The 25,860-nt window shown below is 40.7% G+C and overlaps 1 protein-coding gene across 2 annotated transcripts in view; it reads left to right on the top strand.

Annotated features, from left to right (window-relative positions):
- Window positions 1–25,860, top strand: part of lpp (LIM domain containing preferred translocation partner in lipoma) — a 150,789-nt gene that overhangs the window by 31,179 nt on the left and 93,750 nt on the right. The window contains exon 3 of one of the 2 annotated variants that reach the window (XM_058072881.1): window positions 17,740–17,939. In XM_058072881.1, coding sequence (XP_057928864.1) covers window positions 17,744–17,939 — 196 coding nt within the window. In that variant the 5' untranslated portion in view covers window positions 17,740–17,743. The remainder of the gene's footprint in view (window positions 1–17,739; window positions 17,940–25,860) is intronic. The other variant, XM_058072880.1, reaches the window with a different exon arrangement.

Below are 25,860 nucleotides of genomic sequence, written 5' to 3'. Positions count from 1 at the left end.
GCCAACGCGCTGATTTGCTTATTTGCCACCGATCCCTGTTTGACACACGCAGCTGCAGGCCACCGTTGGATAATAGCCTGTCATTGTCAGCGCTGTCATCTCTGGATTAACACTGGATTTTAATTCCCGAGTCCTCTTGCGGGCCAAAAAACCCCAACAACAAATAAACCCAGCCGATTGACATTTTGAGACGCAAAGACCCAACCTATGAGCAAACAAGACCAAACAAGTCAACGTAAAGTCAAACAGCCATCATTCTGCACAGACTTGACTTTACCCAGCCAAATTTGGGGAATTACAGTCGTTTTTGAAATAATTATTCAACAGAATAATGTCTTTGAATGCGTCTTCTGAATGCCTTATATTTGTATTTTAAGTCATTTAGCAATTTTTATGCTTGGAGTATGCTTGGAATACACCAACAGATACGAGGACATAACCAAGTGACACACCAAACCATGGAAGAAGAAAGAACAGATGCACCATACGTCCGTTGTCTTCCACTTTTTAAGGCTCATCTAGTCGTACTGTGCGACAAAACGTCTACTGCTGTGAATATTCAAATACTATTATGTTAGCTTGTCATCAAAGCCCGATTCTGGTCATGTGACGGTAATGTCATTGTTTAGAGCAGGGGTGCTCATTAAGTCGATCGCGAGCTACCGGTCGATCGCGGAGGTGGTACTGGTCGATCGCTGGTCGATCGCGGCGTGACATTAAAAAAATATCATCCCAAGCATCAATGCCGTCACTTGATTCATATACAGGGCAGCCATTCAGATGTCAACTGAATGTTGCCCTTCTGGTGACCAATCAAATCAAACAACGTCTCTAAGTGCAGCAGAACTTACGATGTCAGCCTATCATCCATCCCTGTTACTTGATTGACATACAGGACAACCAGTCAGATGACACCTGAATTTTGACCTTTAGGTCACCGCTCATGCGTAAACAACGATGCAAAGTGCTAAGCTAGTCGGCGAATTGCGAGATTTTAAAGCCCTCGCTAAAGTTTATGGTCACTAAAATGAGTGAAGGAGCTGGACCAAGTAAAAAGGCAAAAACATATCACTTCCATACGGATATGGAATATTATACGGATATTATGATACTGATATTATCCATGACTGATAAACATTTGGAAGTGTGCTTGAGGCTGGCTATCAGCAGCTACTGTCCGGACTATGCATCCCTGGCTGGTTCAATTCAGTGCAAGTCATCAAAGTAAACTCAGGTAATTACAAAAAATGTTAATAGTTAATTATGTGTGTTTTGCAATATTGGCTCATTTGGTTATGTAAGGTACATCAACATACATTGTACGTACAAATAATCCTCAATACATTTGAAAATCAAGAGATGTTTTGCATTTTTGTAGTGGGTAGATCATTTTGACTCGGTCATTTTAAAAGTAGCTCGCATGCTGAAAAAGTGTGAGCCCCCCTGGTTTAGAGTTTTACGGTTTTGCTTGTCCAAACGGAAATGGAGACCTGAAGTTTTCAGATTTTCCCCACTCTAGTCGCCGTTTTCAAAGAATGACCACTTCAGGTCACCCGACTGCACTTCCTGTTCGAATGAGAGGCTAAAACGATTTTCGATTATCATAGTTCATGTCTTCATTGTTACTATTGCCACTGGTAAATTTGACTGTTTCATTTCAGTGATATCATCTCCATTGTGACCCTCTGCCATCATTGACATTTAACTGATGCAGTCCTGTTTGTCACTGTTGTTGTTATGGGAATTGCTGCTGCTGTTTTTGTCTCTTTCTCTACTGTCTCACACCCTCTTCTTTTTCTTTTCTGTGTCTCTTATTGCTCTGGTCCGGCCGCTCCAAATTCAACAAAAACATCAAATAACTCCAAATAAAATTTCATAGTACAGGGAACTTGTAGCTTATACCTTTCCCGACAGAGCAAATCTGTTGAGCATGTAAGGGCACAATACTATCTGCCCCAATGGCTAGATGGGACATAAAAAATGGGAGGCTAAAGCGATCACATACTTTCCCGTTTTGACCTGAAAATGTTTCAGTGTAATAGTGAAGAGAAAAAAAATACCGGTAAATAAAAAGAAACAGTGATGTTGTCCTTCAGTGTTACAACATTGGACTAGGAATCCTACTATGTATTCTTCCGCCATGTGCAAATAATTTTGATCCAACTTGTTGAATACGAAGTGTCCATTATCTGATTTGAATCTTTCCATGGTGTCCCAACCCTAAAAGAACCACTACACCCTTCCTAATAGTATCTGAAATACAAATACATAATACATAGTACTCTTTCTTTTCGTACAGAATTGAGAGTTTATGGGCACGTAGCCACTAAACATCTGAGCAGTGTCATTAATGTAGCATTCGATGATGAACGAGGCTGTTTGAATATAGAACATCAGTAATATGCCTTGAAAATACTCCTATTCCAAATAAAACTCTATTGATACGTCTGCTTTTGAAACCCAAAGTAACATCTCCAGGATCATGGATTTGTGCCACCAGAGGTGCGGCCTTCATTCCAGCCTTTCATTCCTGCATCTACCTGAATGTTACGCATGATAATCAAGAGGCTGCAATATTGATTTGCTGAAAATATGAAACGCGCAGACGCGCTCTCTCTTTGTTTGTCGTTGCCGTGTTCCCTCCTTTTTAAAAGGCCGCCATCCTCGGCGGAGGCTTGCGGGAGCGGCTTTCCGGGGCTGCGCGCGTGGTGATATATTTACAGCTGTCACTCACTAACCTCCCGAGACGCACATGAGATAAACTCCCGAGACGTCGCATCTAACCACTCGCAGTATCAAGGAGCTCGCACTCCACTCCACCGCCGTCGCGCAAAGCCGTCCCGTTCTTTTTGATTCATCCCGAGCCGACGCCAGCTGTCAGTCAGCATGAAAGTCAGATTCAGCGTATTTACAGGAAAAAGTTGTTCTGCTGTCATTGGGGAGCAAAGGCCAACAACTCAAATCAACCACTCAACAGCTGGTTGGAAGGGGGAAAAAAACATCACACGCATTTTCACAAGTTTTAGCAGATACTTTAACCTTACCATGATCGTATCAATGCATTTTCACATAAGATGGAAGGTTGTGGAAAGTTTGGCAGGCAAACTCTTTTGTTGTTCCAAAGGGTCAGAAAAAAACACATAGTAAATAATCCAAACAATCCAATTCATTCTATCTTCAGAATGATGCAGTACAGTTTATGTCAAGTATTGTACAATTATCGAAACAGTGTCCTAAAACCGGGGCAATATTTCAGCAAAAATATCGTCAGAACATTTTGTCTAATTAGAATACTGTTAGAGTTACTGACGCATACATGTATATACATTTAAAAAACACTATGAGAGAGAAAACTATACTGTCTTATTTTTATTTTATTACTAAGCAGTTGTGCAGCGTATATTTCACATGTTGATTAAATTCCAGTGGGTCTTTCTCAGTATAATTGTTTTTGTACACATTTATGTGGTGAATAAATTAGGGAGCACATTAATCTGGTGGGGGTGGGACATTTTCATGGGAGTAAAAATAAAGTTGGGTTAATAGATCCTGTACTCTTGCCCAGGACTGTGTTGAATTTATTGTTCATTGCTTGTTACACTTTTACTCAGTGCATCTTGTTGGTCGTACAGTTTTAAAAGCGTGTAATTGTTGAGCTTTTAAGAGGAAGTGTATGTCAAATGATGTTAAAAAAAACACTTGATGTAAATACCACTTTTTTTTTTCTACTGTGATGGGAAAAGTAGCCTCGCCACCTTTCCCCACCCCCTTCTTTTTCCACCCACTTGCTGTTCTTTGCTCAGGGAGATGAAATGGGTGTGCAGTCACAGTTTGGAATCTCATTTGTAATGTTTATCAGCCGCTTGGAGTCATCACAATAGCTAATGGGGGGGGGGAACAAATCTGTGTTTGCTGTGTTTATCGTCCTGATTAACCTTCTTATTATCCCTTTGTGTAATTAGCCTCATTATGCCAGGCTTTAACAGGATCTACGATAGCACCTCGCTCTCTCTCGCCAGTCCTAAAGGCGCCTCCCGGTGCTCGACTGCTGGACTGGATATCATCTCAAATGTTGCTTTGAATGCGTTGGAAATGACAGCTTAGGCTTGTTTCAACTACGTTGGGAATAATGTCATCCATTGTTACAATTCATTCATTTTCTACCGCTTATCCTCACAAAGGTCGCAGGGGGTGCTGGAGCCTATGCCAGCCGTCTTCGGGCGAGAGGCGGGTACACCCTGGACTGATGGCCAGCCAATCACAGGGCACATATAGACAAACAACCATTCACACTCGCATTCATACCTATGGACAATTTGGAGTCGCCAATTAACCTAGCATGTTTTTGGAATGTGGGAGGAAACCGGAGTACCCGGAGAAAACCCACGCATGGGGAGAACATGCAAACTCCACACAGAGTCGCCTGAGAGGGGAATTTAGTTTGGTCTCCTAGCTGTGTGGCCGGCGCGCTAACCACTCGTCAACCGTGCAGCATTTGTTCCATCATGAAGCATTTAATAACTTTATTGGTCTTTTAAAGTGCAAAAAATGCAGTATTATGCCAAAAATGACTCAACACCAATAGAAAATGAAATCTACTTCCATATGGCAGCGAGCGTGCGTTCATAATAATTTGACATGCAAACTTTACTTTTTGCCCAAATTTTGGTCATGCCCTGAATTTTTGACAAAGACTAGACATTTTGGTCAAGAATAATCAGTTTAAACCTAAAACTTTGTCTCTTGAAATGATGGAGCAATGTGTGAATTTTCAAGTTTTCATTCATAGTAGTTCTTAACTTCTTAACTATCAAAGATGTATTAAAACGTCTTTTTCATTTTTTTGTGGATGAGAGGCGCAAAAGGTGAACTCCACAATAGAAGAGATCATGTTTGATGCAGTTTTAAGCCATAAAACATCAGAAATGCATTTTATAAGTGCTCGGCATCCACCTTTCCCATTGAAATACAGTATATACTCCCAACAACCAGGAAGTGAAAAGCTATTGCAGTGAAAAGTGAAAAATCTATCGCATAGGAGGTTATGCATTGAACGTGTGCACACACACAGTTCAGTTGAAAATGTGCTGTAAATTGTAAATAGTTCATGGTGGTATGAAAAGGTTTGGGCACCCCTGATAATTTTCAAGATGTTCCTTTCTAAATGACTGGTTGTTGGGATCATCCATTCCTCGTAAATATATCATATAGCAGACCAACACAGGGATAGATGAGAAGGGAAATTAAATTTATAGGATTTACAGAAAGTGTACAATAATTATTTCAACAAAAGTAGGCAGGTCCATAAATTTGGGCACCCCGACAGACAAATGACATCAATATTTAGTAGATCCCCTTTTTGCAGAAATAAATGCTTCCTATAGCTTCCAATGAGGGTCTGGATTCTGGTTGAGGGTATCTTTGACATATCCAGTTGAGTCAGGTTTATATATTTATTAATAGATATTTCATGAATTGTGATGTTTTGTGGCTAAATACGGCCTATTAGTAAAAAATAACATTAAGCAACTTCAAGCATAAAAATGTCTAAATGAAGTAAAACACACAACTAAGGCATTCAGAAGACTCATTCAAAGACGCAGTAATGATATGTAGTATTCTACACTGGCCACTAGATGTTACTACTGTTACTGTAATGTTGGGTGAGACACACAAGCACCAGACTTGAACATGCACAATAATCCCTAACGTGGGCTACTGTTGTTGGCGTAACCCATGCCAAGCTCAACTCGAAAACTCAATGTCACTTCCTGTGTGGGCCACCAGAACACATTTACAGCAACACACATGAGCACAGGTCTGAGCTATCTATAAGTTTATCTGTAAGTTCAGTCAATTATCTATAAGTTTATATCTTACATGTCTTTCATGTCTAGAGGGCTCTAATGATGTAAACAAATGCATTTAGAAGGTCATAAACAGTTTATTTATGCTCTAAAAAAGTATTTATAAATACTGTAAGTAATATTACTTGTCTAATTCACTTATCACAGTGTGGAACTGTGATAAACAAGGGATTACTGTATACCGTTATACAGGTATTACATTGCAGTATTCATACAGAAAGTCTTTAGAACAGGGGTGGGCAAACTTTTTGACTCGTGGGCCGTGTTGAGTTAGCAAAATTGTGCGGGGGGGCCATAACATATATTTAACACACACACACACACACACACTATTTTACGCTTATAATTCTAACAGTCCGCTTTGAATTATTAGTATAATTTTATTTGTAAAAGTGTCATACTATCAGCTATATGTTCTCATTTTCCTTTTTTCAGGAACACTTTAAACATCAGACCACATCAAACTATGAAATTGAATTTTACAGTTTTGTATTTTTCTTTTTTTTTTTTACTGAATAAGACATCATGTAGTAACTGGCGGGCCGGATTCAAATGCTTGTTGGGTCGCGTGTGGCCCCCGGGCCATAGTTTGCGCACCCCTGCTTTAGAAGTTTCGTTTCGAAGTGAAGTGAAGCCATCTACCTGCAAGTTGTGATAGAGTGCCTCTTGTCTGATGTGTGTTTTTTTTTTTTCACAGTTGCTTCCACACAAAAAAAAGGTGATTTTCACCCCACGGCGCTTTTCTACTCATGTTGTCACGGCTGCTTTTTGTTAGGCGGCCTCTAATTGACTTACTCCATGCGACTCTGAGACAGGTCAGAAGGGTGCTCGTGTAGGTGTTGGAGGTGAAGAGGGGTCACTCTCGTGCTACTACCTCGGCAGAGTTCATCATCCAGGCTAACTGTTGTCAGCCTTTCCCTGAGGACGTGTTAGAGACCAGAGGAGCTCCATCAGCACCTGCTTCTGAAAGTAGAAAGACAGACAAGTAGTAGTAGAAAAGACAGCTCAGGAGTTGAATAGGACGGAACCGAGAACTGAGCCCGGGGGGACACCATGGGAGTAATGCAAATGTAATTCCACCTGCAAGAGTTTGTAATGAAACTGTAAATTTCCCCGTATATCCCCGTGTTAAGCGTGTTTTCTTGTGTAGCTTGCTTAATGTGACACTTTCAGCGAGCTTAAAAAATTTTTTTTTAATACATAATGACCTTTTTTTATCCTTATGACAGAATTACTAAGACCTCTCACTGTGCAGCGTCTTAGACATGCTGTTTAATCCCCGCCCGACATGTCGTATTTTATAGGAATAGATGTAATTTCTTACTTTCTTCACATTTACATATGCTGAAATCTGACATTTGTGTAGGAAGAACTGGATTTTTAGGTCATGGGGCGATAAAGAGCTATAGGAAATGTACGCATTAGTCCAACAAGGATGTGGTCTTTATAGTACTGTGGAATGTGGAATCTTTATGATACAAAGCAAATTTTCCCATAGGAAGTAATGTCAATCTAATGAATCCTCCACAGACATCCAAAGATCAACAAAACATACATTTTATAGAGACAAATTACAGTTTTACATGCAACTTCTCAACATCTTCCATTGTTTGTGACCTCTGTTATATTCATTCATTCATTCATTTTCTACCGCTTTTTCCTCACGAGGGTCGCGGGGGGTCCTGGAGCCTATCCCAGCTGTCTTCAGGCGTAAGGCGGGGTACACCCTGGACTGGTCGCCAGCCAATCACAGGGCACATATAGACAAACAACCATTCACACTCACATTCATACCTATGGACAATTTGGAGTGGCCAATTAACCTAGCATGTTTTTGGAATGTGGGAGGAAACCGGAGTACCCGGAGAAAACCCACGCATGCACGGGGAGAACATGCAAACTCCACACAGAGATGGTCCCGAGGGTGGGATTGAACCCTGGTCTCCTAGCTGTGAGGTCTGCGCGCTAACCCCTAGACCACCGTGCCGCCCACCTCTGTTATATTTACAACTTTATTCCTTTCCCAACATTATCTTTGTTTTTTTGTGTAAACTATCACAAGATGTGGTGTTGGGTATGAGATCTAACATGGCTGAAAAAAACATGCAATGCTGGGAGTATGACCCATGTTGCATCTTCAGGCTGTGCCCCAACTCCATGCCTGTCTCCAGAGGGGGGCCCTGGAGCCCTGCGTCCGGGCGAGAGGAACCTTGGTCCATATATGTTGCTCGTCATAGCAACATTCGGGCTGCCCTTCATCTGCAGATAGGGCAGGGCTCTGAACTTATCACTCAATCTACCTGCCCACTCTCACCAATGGTCATGAGCTTTGCGTAGTGACCGAAAGGTTAAGTGGTCTTGTTGAGTTTTGTCCGTGGGGTGGCTGGGCTCTCTCTTACTGCTGGTAAGACCTCTGGGACGAGATGAGGTGGCTCGGGCATTTGGTCAGGACACCTGCCTGGGGAGGTGTTCACGGCATGTATGATAGGTAGGATACCTCGACACTGAGAGACTATGTCCCTCAACCGGACTGGGAACGCCATTGGACCCGCAGGGAGGGGCTGGGCGAAGTAGCTGAGGGGAGTCAAGTCCAGGCTTCCTTGCTTAGGCTACCACTCCCGCCATCCGACCTTGGATCTGCGGAAGAAATCAATCTTTATTAATGCCACAAGACTCAATGTGCCAAAGGGTAAAACATTGTCCGATAACTGAGACAAAGACCGAATCATATGACTAAAACTAAAGTCCAGATGGTTACAAATGTTGTATCGAAAGATGTGACCCTCCGCCAAATGGAGCCAACAGGGGCCAAGTAAGAAGCAGCCATGGCGGTGCAGTGTTTGCAGTAGCAATGTTTCAGAACACCATGTTTGACGAGCCTGGTCCTCTGACACTGCACTATTAAACTTTCAACACGTCAAAGAGGCCCGAAACAACTCTTTGCTTTTATTAAAGTGTCGGCACGTGGTGTCAGGCCGCCCTCACCCTCCCATCTGCTCCCTCTTCTCCTCAAGAGCGCTGGAGATCCGCGATGACCACTTGAAGTCGTTGCTCTTCCCGGTTTTCTAAAGAGCGGAATGTCGGCGGTCGTGTGTTTGTGTAATGTCGCATTAACCTGTTCAGCCATTCAAGCGGCGCTCTGAAGCATACCGAGTCCAGTGCCGTGAAGTCTCTCCTTCAATTTTTAAAGCGGTTTCCTCTGCATGGCTGCACCGCCGCACGTTGCGTCACCGGCCGTAAGTGCTAATCCCGGTCGCCTGTGCTTGTCTGCCCGCCATGACGAATGCGCGTCCTCGTCGTCATGTCTTTGGTGTCTGTTTAAAGCGATGTTTTGATTGGTGCCTAGTGGACCGAGCACCGAGCCGGCTAACTTGACTCTGGGGACACAAACAATTGTAGGACAGAAGAAGAAGAACCACCTTGCCCCTTTTTAGGTTCTGAGCTCACTCTGTGACTTTGGGATATTTTGGTTGCGTTTGGGAGCATTGTGTCTGCTTGACAGCAGCTGAGCGTAATGGAGGCCCATCTCGGCTGCGAGGTAGGAACATCCTGAACTCTGTAAAAATGAAGGTTGGCAGTTTAGTGTGTCTTCAAGTCTGCCAGCCACACACACAGAAGACTTGCTAGAAAGCATGTCATGCTTCACACTCTCCCAAAAAAATCTGAGAGTGTATGATAGTGTTCACTCGTCTCTGTGGCCCGCTTTGGATGCTTTTGTTTGATAGCTTCCTTGGTGGATATAAAAGATTAATGCAGCAGAAACACCTGCAGCAGTTCCTCAATGACAGCTGGAAAAATACAGCGAGAGAAGCCGACAGAAAGCCCTGCCAAGATGACAGTTAAAAACATGGCCTTGTCTGGGATTTGTCCCCACTCACCTCAACTACTTTTTACCCCGGGTCCCACATTTTACCGGGGTCATGAAGTCACAAACCCCTTTCACCAGAGTCGAACCCAACCAATCGATTTTTGATTGGAAACAATCTTGAAATGCTGAGTATTGTCATTCATCCAGGGCATTGAATCCGGAGTGTTCGGGTTATTTTACAACAGTGGTTCTCAACTGGTGGGTCAGGACCCAAAAGTGGACCGTGGATCCATTCTTGCAGTCAAGAATTACATTTCCTCTGCTTATCTGCGTCGACGAGGCAGCGATCTCTTTAGGAAAACCCAGACTTCCTGGTCTCCAGTCACCTCTTCCAGTTCCACCAGTAGGACACCGAGGCGTTCCCAGACCAGCTGTGCATTACATTAAAATATCTCCTACTGTATACAACCCATGTCTGACTTGTTGAGTATATTTGAATCATCTTACTCCTTCGTGTAAGTGAAGTCAGACTTTTTTTTGCCTTATTTAGTGCAATTTTTCTTTAAAAAAAATATATAATTGTAATTTATGCATTACAGTATTTGCATGCATATCCTTCCTCATTTCCTTGACAAAATGCCTTCATAAATTCCTCTAAAATGGACATCTCATTTTGTGTATTAATGTTTCAGTAGATGACAGTTTGACTTAAAAGTATAGACAAATATAAAGAAATAAATTGGTAAATAAATGAAAAATATACTATATACATTATAGCAAATACAAGGAACTTGGCATTTTAAGAACTGAATAAAAATGACTGAAATAATGGTTGTTTGCAGCTTAATGTCTAAATGATCATTGGATAACGAGGGTCACAGATTGAGACAGTTTCCGAACTTCTGACTTGGACCGTCCTATCTCATCTTTGAGCATGAACCGATTAAGCCGTTTGCACGAGAGGCAAAACATCTTCCAAGACAACCTGAACAGTGTGCTTGTGATTGAGTCGATATTTTAAAAACTTTGAAAAGACAAATACAGAGGAGCATCGAACATATGCTAACCAAATCAAGATAATGCAGATCCGATGATGGTGGAACTTTGGTTAGTGAACATGTTGTTACATTTCGCTGGTTTCAGTCATGCAGTACAGAGAGATAAATAGATGTTAACAGTTTGTTAATAGTATTTGAAATAGGGGCGGGGCAGTCGGGACATGACAGAAAATAACTGAAACACTGGTGTAATGGTACAGCTGCTGCCTTTTATGTAGATAGTGAATGTTCAATCCCAGACCAGGCCAGTTTTTTCTAAATTTTGTTTATTTTCAACGAAAAAAAACTTGTTGAACAAATTGCTTCCCACGTATCAGTGTTTTTCCTGGAGGTGCCCCTGACGATACCAAACCCTAATGTTTGCCGTCCTCTCTCATTTGCTCAGTCTTTTAATCGAATCGGAAACAAACATGGTTTGATTTGTGCGGCATGTGTAGTACACATCCAGATAAGACAGCTGTCTTAATTAGGCTGACCTTCTTGCCTTATTGTTAACTACATGACACGCACACATACTCTCAGTCAACGAGATTTATCACATGACGGCCATCTTGTAAGGAAGACAGAAAAGCCTGCTATACTCTTAACAGGAAAGACGCCAGACAGATTTTCCCCACTAATATAAGAATGAATTGAAGCGTCTGTTCCAGTAACGCATCTAATTGTGGCGCTGATCACACTTGAACTAGCTGTGAAATCAGTGTTTACCATCATCCGTGACGAGTGACACGTATGTTGGCTTTCACGAGTTGTATTTCTGCGGAGGCACAACTTGGCGCAACAAATCCTTCTGTCCATGGTGGCGTAACCAAGGAAGGGTGTTCATTTTGCATCTAGTCTGCGCTGATGAAGACATCTTCACCAGTTGAAATGCAGTCAAACCAACCACACTTAAATACCAAAAGAAACCACTTAACTTGGGGTCAAACCGTCATCGTTTATAATGTTGCCCCCTGTTGTCTCCTCACATCTTCACTACGTAGGCCATTTTTCTCATAAGCTACCAGTGATGGCAAGGAGGAAAAAATATGATGATCATTGAGCAAGAAATGGATCTTACTGCAATGTGCGCTTGCATTTTAAATTATTAAACACCCCCTCCCCATTGTACATTTCATTTATTTCGATGGATTTAATGTCAGTCAATACAGTAATCCCTCATCACACTGTGCTTAGACTTTCGCACCTTCACTCTATCACTGATTTTCAAAAGTACGTATATAAATGAATAAGTCATGCTGTTTTGTGGTTGAATATGGCCTATTAGTCAAAACATATGCATATCTAATTTTGGGCCCAAATGAAGCATTTTCAAGCATAAAAATGGCAACATGAAGTAAAATACACTTCGTTCAAAGACATTCTGATATTGTAATATCACAAACTGGTCAATAGAGTGATGTCTGGTGAGACACACAAGCACCAGACTCGCTGGAACAACAGGCTTTTATTGCCGGTTTGAATTATATATTATTACCCACACCAAGCTGAAAATCGACTCTGAACTCCCCATTTCACTCTGTGTCCTCCCCTCGACTCCTAGGGTGCGGAGGGTGGACGTGGGAGGGGGGGGGGAGCTGGCAATTGAGAGTGTGTGGGTGTGGAATCATGACAGGCATCTTATCAAAAAGGTTGTATGTTACCTTCCAGGAACGTAGAGACTAATTTGGAATACACTGATGTGTGTTTCAAAATGCAACATCAAAACCTGTATTATGAACTCCCAAATGTATATTTTTCTGCTTTCATTTTCACTTTTATCAGCATTATGAAGTGTGTTCAAACTTGTGGAAACAAAAGTTTGTAGACACGTTTACATATAAAAGCAATAGAAAGTGTCTCTAAACTTTTGACTGGTTGTGTAGCTTCATACGGGCCCCACTGAGGTTTTGCAGGGGTTTGTCTTTATTCATCGTGAAGGATGAATAAAGAGGCCTCATATGAACTCATATGGAGGGTTGTACACATAAATGTAATTTTTTTGTCAAATCGGTACATGCATGGAAAAAAAAGTCTGTTCCTTGGGTGGGGTGGGGGGTGGCATAACCCAAAATAATGGAGAATCACAGGTACCGACAACAGGTAGCGCCAAAGTGATCTATAAATGACTATATAGGGTACACTGTGTTTGGCCCCGTATGCATGTTCGAGCCCAGTAAGCATAAAACGACATCCCACTCTGATTTTTATTTGTAATGATGAAAGAACGCCGGCGTGTATTATAGCGTGTAGCGTTGAATGTTTCACACGTACGCTCAGATCATTTCTTCCTTTTTCCCCGCCGCTCATCGCCATTCAGGCCTTTTGTCGTCTGGGGAATGAAAGCATTTGCATTGAAAGGACAGGTGGGTGTGCGACATGGACGCACGCCGTGAATGGCAGCGTTAAGAGCAGGCAGGGAAGATATCAGACATGAGAACCATTCAGGCGGCGGGAGGAGCCGGGATTTTGAGCAGATATTAAAAGACGATTGTGCGTGGGCTCCTTCCCTCCGCGCCGCATGCCGAGAAGAAGAATGTAAACCCTGTATCAGTCGCAGCCGGGATAATAAAACGGCAAAAACATTGCGACGAGGCGCGGCAAACACAAACAAGAAAAAGGACGAGGGGGGGGGGGCGAATTGGTGCGTATAAATAGTTCAAATATTTCAAGTGATTTGTGGAGGCAGCGGTGGAAAAATGCTTGTTTGTGCTCTCAGCCACTTCTTTCACTTTGCTGCTGGTATGACAAATAACACCAACAAGATGCACATCAGACGGAGATCAGTCTGTCTTACAGTTTACCTCCGCAGACTCAACCACTACACACTGCCACTTTTATCCTAATCATGGAAGTGATCAAGCACAAACAAGAGACACATGCAGTGTTACAGCAGCATTACAGCATCTTTCAATACTTTTTCAACTTGTTTTTGTTGTCTTTGCTGCTCTTTGTCTCTTTGTTTGGAGTTGTTGTTCCAGCGTGGGCTTTGGAAGCAAAGAAAGAAACCGAGCGAGAGAGGTTCCGAGTTGAAAGTGTGTTATTTTATTTTATTTTTTAATAATTTGCTACACGGTGTTGGGCACCAAAACATGTCAGATCACAGCATCGCGTCATGTTGTCTTCAAGGCTGACTCAATAGTTTGGGGGGGGAAGTGAACTTGGGTTAACTGGTAACTGTCACTGGCTGTACAGTAATCACTCGGTTTTTCCAAAATATGTGAATTAACAAATCACGTTATTTTGTGGCTGAATACGGCATATTAACTCACTCGCCCCCAAAGACGTATTTATATATCTTTTACATTGTTTTGCGCAAGAGGCACAACGCGTTGGTGATGCAACTCCACCAGAGAAGAGAGCATGTGTGGTGCAGTGTTAAGCCGAACGTCCACAAGGTTCAGATGTTCATTTCATAAGAACTCTGCACGCATATTTCCCATTGAAATCCAGCCTCGGCAACAACCAGGAAGTGAAAAGGTATCTTGCCGTGTTGCGCGAAGGAGGTTACGCTTTAAAGGGAAATTTTGACACACACAAGTGTGAAAATTGTAAATAGTTCATGGTGTTATATTTGTAAAAATAAACGGTTATTTTCAAAACTACTATTTTTTGGTGTTTATGTTGTGGCATCGGGCTGCACAGTGTCGAGTGGTTAGCGTGCAGACCTCACAGCAAGGAGACCCGAGTTCAATTCCACCCTCGGTCATCTCTGTGTGGAGTTTGCATGTTCTCCCCGTGATTGCGTGGGTTTTCTCTGGGAACTCCGTTTTCCTCCCACATTCCAAAAACATGCTAGGTTAATTGTCCACAGGTATGAATGTGAGTGTGAATGGTTGTTTGTCTATATGTGCCCTGTGATTGGCTGGCCACCAGTCCAGGGTGTACCCAGCCACTCGCCCAAAAACAGTTGGGATAGGCTCCAGCGACCAGCGTGAGGATAAGCGGTTGAAAATGAATGAAACTTACCAATGATCTACTGCAGATTATTAAAGAACGGAAAAAGATAAAGTTTTTTTTTCTGATGAAGGATGATTCTAATATTTCTTTTGTTATATACCATGTCTATATAGCACACTGCTTCTCAAATAGTGAGCCTCCCTGGGGGGAGGCCGGGGGCTGTCAGGGGGACACGAGAGGCTTTCATTTCAATGTAGACTTACCAACATGTACAAATTTACAGTACTCAGCATGCAGGTAAATGAATAAATAGTATTTGAAATCGGGGGGAATGAAGAAATTTCTGTCCCTTGGGGTGGAATTACAGAAAATAATTGAAAAGCACCGATATAACCCAAGAAAACAATAGTGTGCCCTAAAAAATCTGTCAAAATCATCTTTTCAAACTTAAATGAAGTAAAAGTACTCATCGAAGGCATTCAGAAGATGCAATCAAAGACACGATATATCGTATTCTACAATGTTGGGTGAGACACACAAGCACCAGACCTGATCACCAGGCTTTTATGGCAGGTTTTGATCAACAGGGGTGTCATTTCCGGTTACATGTAGAGAATTAACATAGTTATTACAACTCACAGTAGTAATAGTAGTGTGGTTACTTCCCTGTTACATGCCAATTTCGTATTTCATAATATTTGAAAAGTAATGGTATTGTGGCTGAGAGTTTGTTCTTGGGACACATACACAAAAACATGATTCAAAAGTCATGTTTGCGTCTTTCAAACTAAAATTTAGTTGCTTTACTGAGGTTGAGAACTGAGGAAAGTCAAAACGTAAACTACAAAAAAGTAGTCACCAAAATGCCTTGCCCACGAGGAAATACTTGGAAGGAAGGCCGATCACGAGGTAACCACTACACACATAAAAACAGAACGTAAGTACACAGATACAGGAACACAATTTTCAAAAGTGGAGGCAGTTAAAAATATATTATGAATATGATATATTCGCTACAGATATCCACTTGTGAAAAATGAAACTTGCCATAAAAGGGCAGAAAACAAAATAGTTTGGAGGAACAAAACCAGAAGATTGGCATTTTTACACTCTGTTCTCATGGACATGCTACGGAACATACTTGTTTCACAAACAGTCAGTGGGAGGTGTTGGAGTGTGGGGGGAATGCCAACCAACGCCTCTAGGCCACGGTGACACTCTGCAACACTAACACCCCCCCCCCCCCCACCGCTGACATGGAGCCCATCGCATCTCGTCTAGGAGGAACGTCGCCTGGAGTCGACAAGGAGAAGTTCAAGTAGGAAGAGTTCCCAACATCTCTGGTTCAACATCACTGACCCATGACCGCACAAAGGCACAAAACTCCCACAGACACACGCCCGAGTCTTGGAGAAAGTCTTCCCCTAAGCCTGCTACGATAGTGTGCTGATATTTTCCACACACAAAAAAAAATCACATCGGCGAGTGGGAATAGAGTTAGTCTAATTGGTGAAGATGGCTTTAACCTAACCCTAAACCATTTTTGCTATCCATCCCCAAATGTTGACTTGGATATAAATCAGGGAAACATGCAACAGAGTGAACTTAGTCCAGGCAGGGCATTGTGGACTACAGCGTTTTCTTGTTGAAAAAGCCGGTCATTACCACACAGACGAGGGCCTTCAGTCATGAGGGATGCCCCCCTGCAACATCTCCACATAGCCATCTGCCGTTTGACGCCCCTGCACAACCTGAAGTTCAGTTGTTCCATTAGAGGAAAAACCAACCCAGATCATGATAGCGCCCCCGACTCTCTGTCCTGTGTGGGAACACATTTCAGGTCAGATCTCCTTGTCATGCCAGTAATGTTAGAAGCCCTCAGGACTTGTTAAGGACTTGTCCCATGTTTGGTTCTTTTGCGCAAATTCCAATGGGACAATTTTGTAGCGTTGAAGAAGACAATGCCTTTGACAATGCCTTTGAAGATCTTCTCTGGAAGATGGTGTCTGATGGTTATTGGACTGCACTTGGCATCAGTAACAACCTTCATTAGGGCCGAGGATGGTCCCTTGTCTTGTTGAACAGCCAAGGGGATCCTCCGGTGCAGGGCCGGTGAAATGTTTTGGGTCTACGACTTGACTTTTTTGTTCTAAAGCCCTCAGGAAGTTTGAAGAAGTTCCAAATGACTGTCTTACTGCATCCGACCTCTGCAGCAATGGTGCGCTACGAGACGCCTTGCTTATGCAGGTCAACAATCCCACCACGTTTAAAGGCGGAAAGCTTTTTCGCCTTTGCCATCAAGAGATCATGACAGTTTGAAAACATTGCATCCACATTTGCATCCAGATTTTTCCTTTTACAGGGTGTGGTCTTAAAATTATTTGGCCATAAATTGCTTACTTTAAACATTTTTTTGTTTTTTTGGAGTTTGAAGCTCCACTTAGAACCTCCTTAAGATCCAACAGCGCAAAAATATACGTTCTCGCAGTGTTTTAGATGGTCCTAACATCTATAGTGGAGTATAACACACCATAATATTATTGTTGGGATACAGTATGTTGTTTTCACACCAGGAAAATACATTGCATTGTTTCCCGTGTTGTCGTTTGGCCTTGCACATAAAGACATTACAATGGAACTGGTTGGTACAGTAGATGGCATCCTAACTCTGCCAACTCTAGAAGAAGACGTAGCATGAAGGATCAGTGTTGTCAACTGAGCCAGTTTGTCGCTACAGTTAGTAAGTTTCAAACCCCTTCTAGATTCTGAGTTTCAAAAAAGTGACCAGCGCCTATTTCTGGTCTTTTTGGACACTTTTGACGACCTGAACATGACATCTGTGGACCAATCCCCAAATTTAAAAGCACTCTTGCGTGTGACCCCCACATTCAACATTCAACATGATGAAAAATAATATTATGGGACTCCCCCTGATCCCCCAACAAAAAAATATGAAAGGGTGATGTTGAGACAAAGCTGAGATGCCGTTTTTTATTCAGTTAACTTCTTAGCATAGCTACTTTATGTGTTGCTTTGTTGTTTGTTGTATTCGTTACTGTGACCCTTGCATCCTTGCACTAGTTAGTTAGCAGCTAGTTTAGAGTTTGTGCTTGTCTTCTCTGGTCAGAGCCATGTGGAACCAAGGGAACAGCGGCGAGCAGACAGGACATGTGGCCGCCAGGATGGAAACCACAGCGCCGTTGGGAAGCGCCAGCATCTCCGTCTCACAGCAGCAGGCGCCGAAGAAGTTTGCTCCTGTGGTTGCACCCAAGCCCAAGTTCAACCCGTACAAACACATGGGAGAACCTGCCCTCTCGGACCCTGCATGTAAGCACATAACAAACTCATTGTACTAGAGAGTGTGTGTTTGTGGGGGGTACTTTCTTGCCATTTCTGAGGTTGGTTTGGTTTATCATGTTCGTAAACCTGACATTCATAATATCACAGTGTTGGAATTCATCTCCCACCACAATGAAACCGCAGCACCTGTGAACGGCAGTACTTGTGCACAACCATGCTTGACTGGAGGCAAGACAGTTATCTTGCAACCCACTTGTGTTGCCAGATATTTACACACTAATGAGCTGTGTCGACTCCTAAAAACAAAGTTGCACACCACCGCACAGTAGGATTGTAACACAAAAGCGCTCCTTTGTCATGGTCTTCTTTCAAACGTTTGGACATTAAAAACAAATCATATAAAATCACTTTGATTATAAACACTTACGTTTTTATGACAAACAAGCTTTGTGAACATAAATCAACTTAAAGTTCTTGCTTCCTTTCACAAATTCCATATTATGAGTCAAAAAAATATTTTTTTATTGATTAAAATGTGACTTAGGCTTTCCTTGGTGGGGGGACCAATGCTATTATTGCTATTATGAGTCGCCTCTGCATCAGCTGCTTTTGAGTTATAACTTTCATTCAGAAGAACATCTTTGCACAAAACATAAGTACTGTACTTTGCAGGCCAAAGTAACGCTTTTATTAACACAATATCCATCTCTGGAACGCACATGAGTGGCGATCACAGGAAGTGTTTTTTTTTAGTCCGTGGCAATACTAAAACACTGAGACACCCACTCTTCCTGTCCCCGTGGGCCAGTGTCCTGCTTGCGAACACTCCACTGCTTTTTGAACGGGAGGAAGAACATAATGAAAGTAAAAGCAACATGTGTCAGAACCGACCTTAAAACCATCATTAATATTCTGATTTGTACATGAAAATAATGAGATTCCTCAACAATTCATGATTATAATTCCAAGATGTCAGGCGTTTAATCCCAATTAATCCAAAGACTTTCTTTTATCTCAATAAAGCATTGTCTGGAGGATTTAAACAAAAGGATTAATAAAATAGCATATAAGGGTGCATTTCTAGGTAATAGACAGTACTTATTTTTTAAGTCTTTGTTTCATAAGTCTGTAAATTGTTTTCATTTACTTTTATATGCATTTCGTCTAGACCAGGGGTGGGCAAACTTTTTGACTCGCAGGCCGCATTGATATAACAAAATTTCCGGGGGGGGCAGACTATATATTTTACACATAACAGTCCACCTGGTATTATTGTATCTGTAAAATTGTCATGCAATCTGCTATTATTATTTATTATTTTATATTTATATTTAAATATTTTAAAAATAATAAAATATTATAATAATTAAAATAAAATTACAATAATATTTATTATATTATTATTATGTAAAATATGCAAATAGAACAATATTATTATATATAATTAATAGAATAATTAGCACTAATATAATAAATATAATAATCATAATAGTTATAATAATAATATAATAATTATTATTTTAATTTTTATTATTATTATGTGCTTGTGTCTTTTTTCAGGAGCACTTTGTAAACAACAGACCATGTCAAACAACGAAATTGATACAACCATCAAAAGGTTGGCTCAGGCCATGATGCCAGGTTGTATGTTGAGTTGAAATTAAATACTTTTGAAAGATTGGGCGGGCCGTATTCAAACACTTGGCGGGCCGGATGTGGCCCCCGGGCCGTAGTTTGCCCACCCCTGGTCTAGACATACTGTATGTCATAGTGCTCTGTATGTATCGATGTGTAATGGACACTCCATCACCATCGGCTGTGTAGGTGACAGGCGCTGCCGTTGTTGGAAGTTGTGTGGTATTTTTTTTTTCATTTTAATTCAACTGCCAACTTTTCAGAGAATATGACGAAGACACGAAGAATTTGGCTCGTTAGCAACCAGCAACCAACACTGATCCCCATGTGAAATACATTTGTATGTATGTTATTTATCTGATAAAACACCTATCTCCCTGTAATTCATATGCATTTACATTACATTTGGTATAGGCATCCACAGGACTAAACTGTTTCTTTTGGTTTCTGAAAGCTTACAAAACTATGTAGCACAACAAAAAGGTTTCACTCACACAAAAACTGCACTTTTGTGAGACCTGAACACATCTTTCTCTTTTCTGTGTGCTCTAAAGACATAAAAACAGATAAAAAGACGCAGCTGGGAATGCGCATAGAGGAGAAACACTTATTCCAGCCTTCGGGAAAAAAATAAAAAATATATTTTCAAAACTTTGGAAGCAAAAATGTTTTGAAAAATATTTTGTAAAAACAAAAAGTGACTCAAGTTAAAAAATATATTTTGTATTTAGTTATTTAAATTAAAGTTTACCCCCATTCTCACAAGAGTCCCCTCATATACATATTAATTTATTTATTTTGCTTTAAAAAGATTTTTGATCCTTACTTGCACCTTTTTTTGTTTTTATAAAAAAATCATGAGCATCTTTTAATTTTTCCAATTTTTTATTTTTATTTTTTCAGTCCAGACTATCTTTTACCAAAGTTAAAATTGTTAATGTAGTATTATTATTAAAGTTTTCCGAAGCTTTCTGAAGCAAAGGCAACTTAAACATAACATTATCCTCACTTTTAATTTTTGTTTTCTGGTTGGGGGGGGGCTTTTTAAAAAAAATGCTTACAGGACATATTTTTAGTACCGCTATGATGAAATGGTGATATTGTGTTCTCTTGGATGATATGACGTATTTTAGTGCTAGTCGATTTGTAGGTTTGTAGCAGTGGTCATAAATGTTATGTTATCATAAATGCAGTACAAGAAAGATGATACAGAGGAAAACATGGTGTATTCTATAATCATAAATCCACAGTCATACAATATAAATATACGATGATGGTCTATGAATTCCGTAGCGATATCTTGATATGGGTCATGTAGTTTCTATCTGAATGCACACATGGTTGTGGTTATTACACAGGCCTTGCATAAAGTGAAATGATGCAATTGTATACATACACACCATATTAATATTAGCAACTCGTATGAAAGTCCTTAACTTTGATGAGCGGAGTTGAGTGAAATAAATCAACATCTGATGATCTGATGATGACGTCTTGACAGCACGCGTAGCCATCTGCAGACATCGCCGCTTGTCAAAAGATAAGACGTCTTTATGAGCAGATTAATGCGGGTTATATTTTTTAATATCTTTTTTTTTTTTTATCAATCGTGCTGATGTAAAAATGAGGATTAGCATAGAAATTAGGGACGAGTCAATTTGGCACAGCGCGTCACTGCCGATGCCTTTGTCTCGCCCAGCAGGCCGGTTTGAGAGGGTGGGGGGGCGGGGGTGTGCATTGAGAGCAGGGCGTCATTGGCGGGGGTCTGCCTTCTTCCAAATCTTTCCGGGGAGAACTTGTGCCGAATCCCAGCGGGAGGAAGGAAGAACCAGACGCAGAAGGGTGACCCCTGGCTCATCCAAGATGGTTTACAACAGATTTGAGGGTTTAAGTTGTCGCTATAGATTGATGTCATGTAGCTCTGATCTCGCAAATATTCAAATACGCGACAGTACTACCACTTCCCGTGGTTGCAACCTACTTTCAAAGATGCCATCTTTTGACTTCCCGTTTCTCGTTAATTGCCGTTGTGTGGTCGTGACCAAGGATGCCAACAAGTTAAATCAGGGGTGGGCAAACTACGGCCCGGGGGCCACATCCGGCCCGCCAAGTGTTTGAATACGGCCCGCCCAATTCTTTTATAATAATAATTATTATAATAATAATAATTATTATAATTATTATTATAATTGTTATTATAATAATAATAATAATAATTATTATTATTATTATTATATTTATATATTTATAAATATAATATATTTATATAATATATTTATAATTTATAATATATATAAATATATTATAATATATTTATATAAATATATTTATATTTATATTATATTATTATTATTAATAATAATAATAATTATTATTATTATTAGATTATTATAATTATTATTAGAACTATTATGATTATTCTAATTATTATATTGATGCTAATTATTATATTAATTATATATAATACTATTGTTATATTTGCATATTTTACATAATAATATAATAATTATTATTTTAATTTTATTGTAATTATTATAATATTTTATTATTTTTAAAATATTTAAATATAAATATAAAATAATAAATAATAATAGCAGATTGCATGACAATTTTACAGATACAATAATACCAGGTGGACTGTTACGTGTAAAATATATAGTCTGCCCCCCCGTAAATTTTGTCATATGAATGCGGCCCGCGAGTCAAAAAGTTTGCCCACCCCTGAATGGAGTTGCATACTTTAATGTAGGCTCACCAGCCAGAGGTCAACTCACTGACACATAGAGTTTTTTGTCCTTGGATGAAAATATTCATGTGATAAATTATATGAGCGTCCACGAGGTTGTTGTTGACCCAACAATGATTATTATCATCCGCCTGATTCAGGGCATTATGAAATAAAGTGATTAAGATCAACAATGTCACCCTCTTCCAACGGCCCCCCAAGGCTAAATGGATTTCAGCCTGCCTTCCTGCCTCATGACGCCAGGCCGCTGATCGTCGACGTTGATTATTTCCCCAACGCCGATAAAGTTTTGATAAAATCTCTGACACGTCCTTTTTTCTACACAAACTTGTGGCCCCCGAAGTTTGTGTAAAGTCACTAATTGTCTGCTCAGAGCGCTTCGCCAGAGTTGGGAAGCGTTTGCATAAGCGCTTTTTCATTCCCGCTCGCCTGACCGACCAGAGGCAAAGTGACTACCGCTCGTTTGGTCGGGGTCCCTCATGGGTGTCACCACGAGACTTGACAGGAAATCCAGAGTGTGGAGACGCCCCATGGGGACCACTGGCTCGTGCCCGCGGCGTACTCCACACAAAGGCTACTTTTATCAAACAACTTGGAGTTTGTTAGCAGAGACCGTTTGCTTTTATCCTTTGCCTTCTCTCTCATTCCATACATACAATCTCACCCCATTCAGGGGCAATGAAAGCGGCTTTTACAGCAAGAAAAAAAACCCACCACAAACTGTTAGATTTAGCACCAAAATCATATTTTTAATTGAAAACTACCCGATGGCGATGCTGAGATTGATGAAAACATGGAGTGCACATATCGGACACTTATGACTACTTGGTACTATGTGATTTGTCGGAGGGGGATATTTGTAACATAACCTAGCATACAAGATGTAACATAAACACTGAGATATAACACAACACTTCTCAAAAGGCATTAAACATACCTGTATATCATAGCATATAATGTAGCATTTTTACTTTGACTTATTTTACTTAAATATGCACAATAACAGAAAAGAGCCTGCACTGTATTTGCTGCATCCATATAGTTGAAATAGTCTAAGATGCACAAAAATTCATATATCAATATTTCATATATATATTTTAGTATGATATGTTTCATACTTAAGTGCATTATCTGAATATTTCAATTAAATATTTAAACATAATGTATTATATGTAAATGTATTATCTAAACATGACATGATAAAGTATTATATATTATTGTTATTACTATTACACAAATAGGTTACACAATAGTAGTGATATCAACATGCTTAATAGTAACATGTACACAATAATTTTTAAAAATATGAATATTTTTAGGTCTGCATGGTGGACGAGTGGTTAGCATGTAGACCACATAGTCAGGAGATTGGGAAGACCAGGGTTCTATTCCCTGCTTGAGCATCTCTGTGTGGAGTTTGCATGTTCTCCCAGTGCATGCGTGGGTTTCTCCGGGTACTCCTGCCACATTCCAAAAACATGCTAGGTTAGTTGGCGACTCCAGATTGTCCCAAAGACAGCTGGGATAGGCTCCAGCGTACCCCCGGGACCCTAGTGATGAGTGGGATAGAAAATGGATGGATATGAGCATTTTCAAAAAAATATTTTGTTATTGTAATTATTTTGTGTGGAATATTTCAATATTTTCTTTGTGTATATATATCTTAAATTTAAAATGTATACATCAAAATCAACTGAGGCATTTTTTGGGGTCCTTTTTGCCTGATTACATTGAATTTGGCGATGAAGGAAAATAACCTGACCTCAGTTGTTGCAGTCTTTCTGTCGTTTCTTTCGCAGCGAGATGGCAGGTGTTGACGTTTCGGTGTGGTGGTGCGGCGCCGCCGCAGCGCTTGTTGCAACACGCCGTGACGAGACGATGCACTTTTACATGTTCTAAATGTGTGTGAGCTCACATGTTGCTGTTAAATAACAGCAGCCTCTAATTTGACACGACCTTCTCCGCGTGGCAGCACTTTGTTTCATGTTGTGACACGGGTGGCGGCGCGCTGCCACGCTCATTGACTCTATGCATACACACACACACACAGAGACACACACACACACACACACACACAGTTGGTGTAGCGTATTTCAAGGCAGTAATTTGCTTCAAATGTTTAGATAAGGAATCCGGCTGCGCTTTCAAAACCATTCACCTTTTTTCTGGCTGCATTTGTTTCTATGCCCCCCACTTCCCACCACCCCCCCGACAATAATAAAATCCGCCTATTGTTCCTCGGCTCACTTTCTCATCCTTTGGGATTTCCTTTGTGGTTTTTTTCCCCCCACATTTGAAACAAGTACATCTCCAAAGGCCTGAAATCCCTGCCTCTCATCTCTTAGGAGGAATAAAAAGTCATAAATCACTCTTCTATACATATCTGGCTAATTAAGAGCGCGGCTCGGCGGCTGCTTTTCTTCCCGCCGAATAAAGCGTATCCGTAATTACGCCGCGGACAATGTGCTCCCCACCTCTCCTCACATTTGGAAAGGCTGAGATAAAACACGGATGACTCTTTGGAACACTTGGTCGGTTTTGTCTCGGATGGATGGGAATAAAGTCAAGATTGGAAAACGGGAGCGTGGCGGTATCATGTGCCATCACATGTCCACTTTAGCCTCATGGCTGCATGTGTGCTTTGGTTGTCAATCATGTCAGGCCTCTTTGGAACCCTGACTGATATCGGCTGATTTCCGTGGAAAAAGCATGTGATCTGCATACGCCGCTAAATGCCTTTCTACGCTGACCTTAGGGACCTTGGAACTTTTTCCCCTTATATGGCACCATGGGTCAATAAACCAACAAAAAAATGTACGATATATGTGATCGGTATTGGCCGATTTCACTCATGGATGTTGGGTATCGGAAGCCCTGATCAAACATCCCTTGCCTAATATCTAAAGTTTCAATTTTCCATCCATCCATCTTTTTTGTCACTTCTATTAAGTGTCAGTGAGTTATGCTGGAGCCTATCCCAGCTGTCTTCGGGTGAGAGGTGGCGTAAACCCTGGACTGGTTGCTAGCCAATCACAGGGCACATATAGACAAACAACCATTCACACTCACATTCATACCTATGGACAATTTGGGGTCGCCAATTAACCTAGCATGTTTTTGGAATGTGGGAGGAAACCGGAGTACCCGGAGAAAACCCACACATGTGGAGAACATGCAAACTCCACACAGAGATGGCTGAGAGATTCCTTATTGCCCTTTTTTTTTTAGATCTTCTCATTTTTTTTTACACTGGGATTGTCTAGTTTTCAAAAATGACAACATTTTGTGTATAATAATTAAATAGTATTTCATAATATCTATTTATTCATAAATACATAAGTAGATTTTGTTGGGTTTTTCCTTTTTTACCCCAAAAATCAACTAATTTACAAATTTACCAGGTCCTGAATGCTGACTTGCGAATGTGCGAGGATATCACTGGAGTTAATAATAGAGCTAATACATTTTTTATTACCTAAAAAAATTATTAAGCGAAAAAATATACATTTACAAAACAAAAATTTACGGCAAAAATTTTTTGGACAAGATAATTTTTTGAGCCCCCCT

Source organism: Doryrhamphus excisus, chromosome 5, assembly GCF_030265055.1.
Source record: "Doryrhamphus excisus isolate RoL2022-K1 chromosome 5, RoL_Dexc_1.0, whole genome shotgun sequence".
NCBI lineage: Eukaryota > Metazoa > Chordata > Actinopteri > Syngnathiformes > Syngnathidae > Doryrhamphus > Doryrhamphus excisus.
This window is presented reverse-complemented; position numbering and strand designations above follow the sequence as displayed.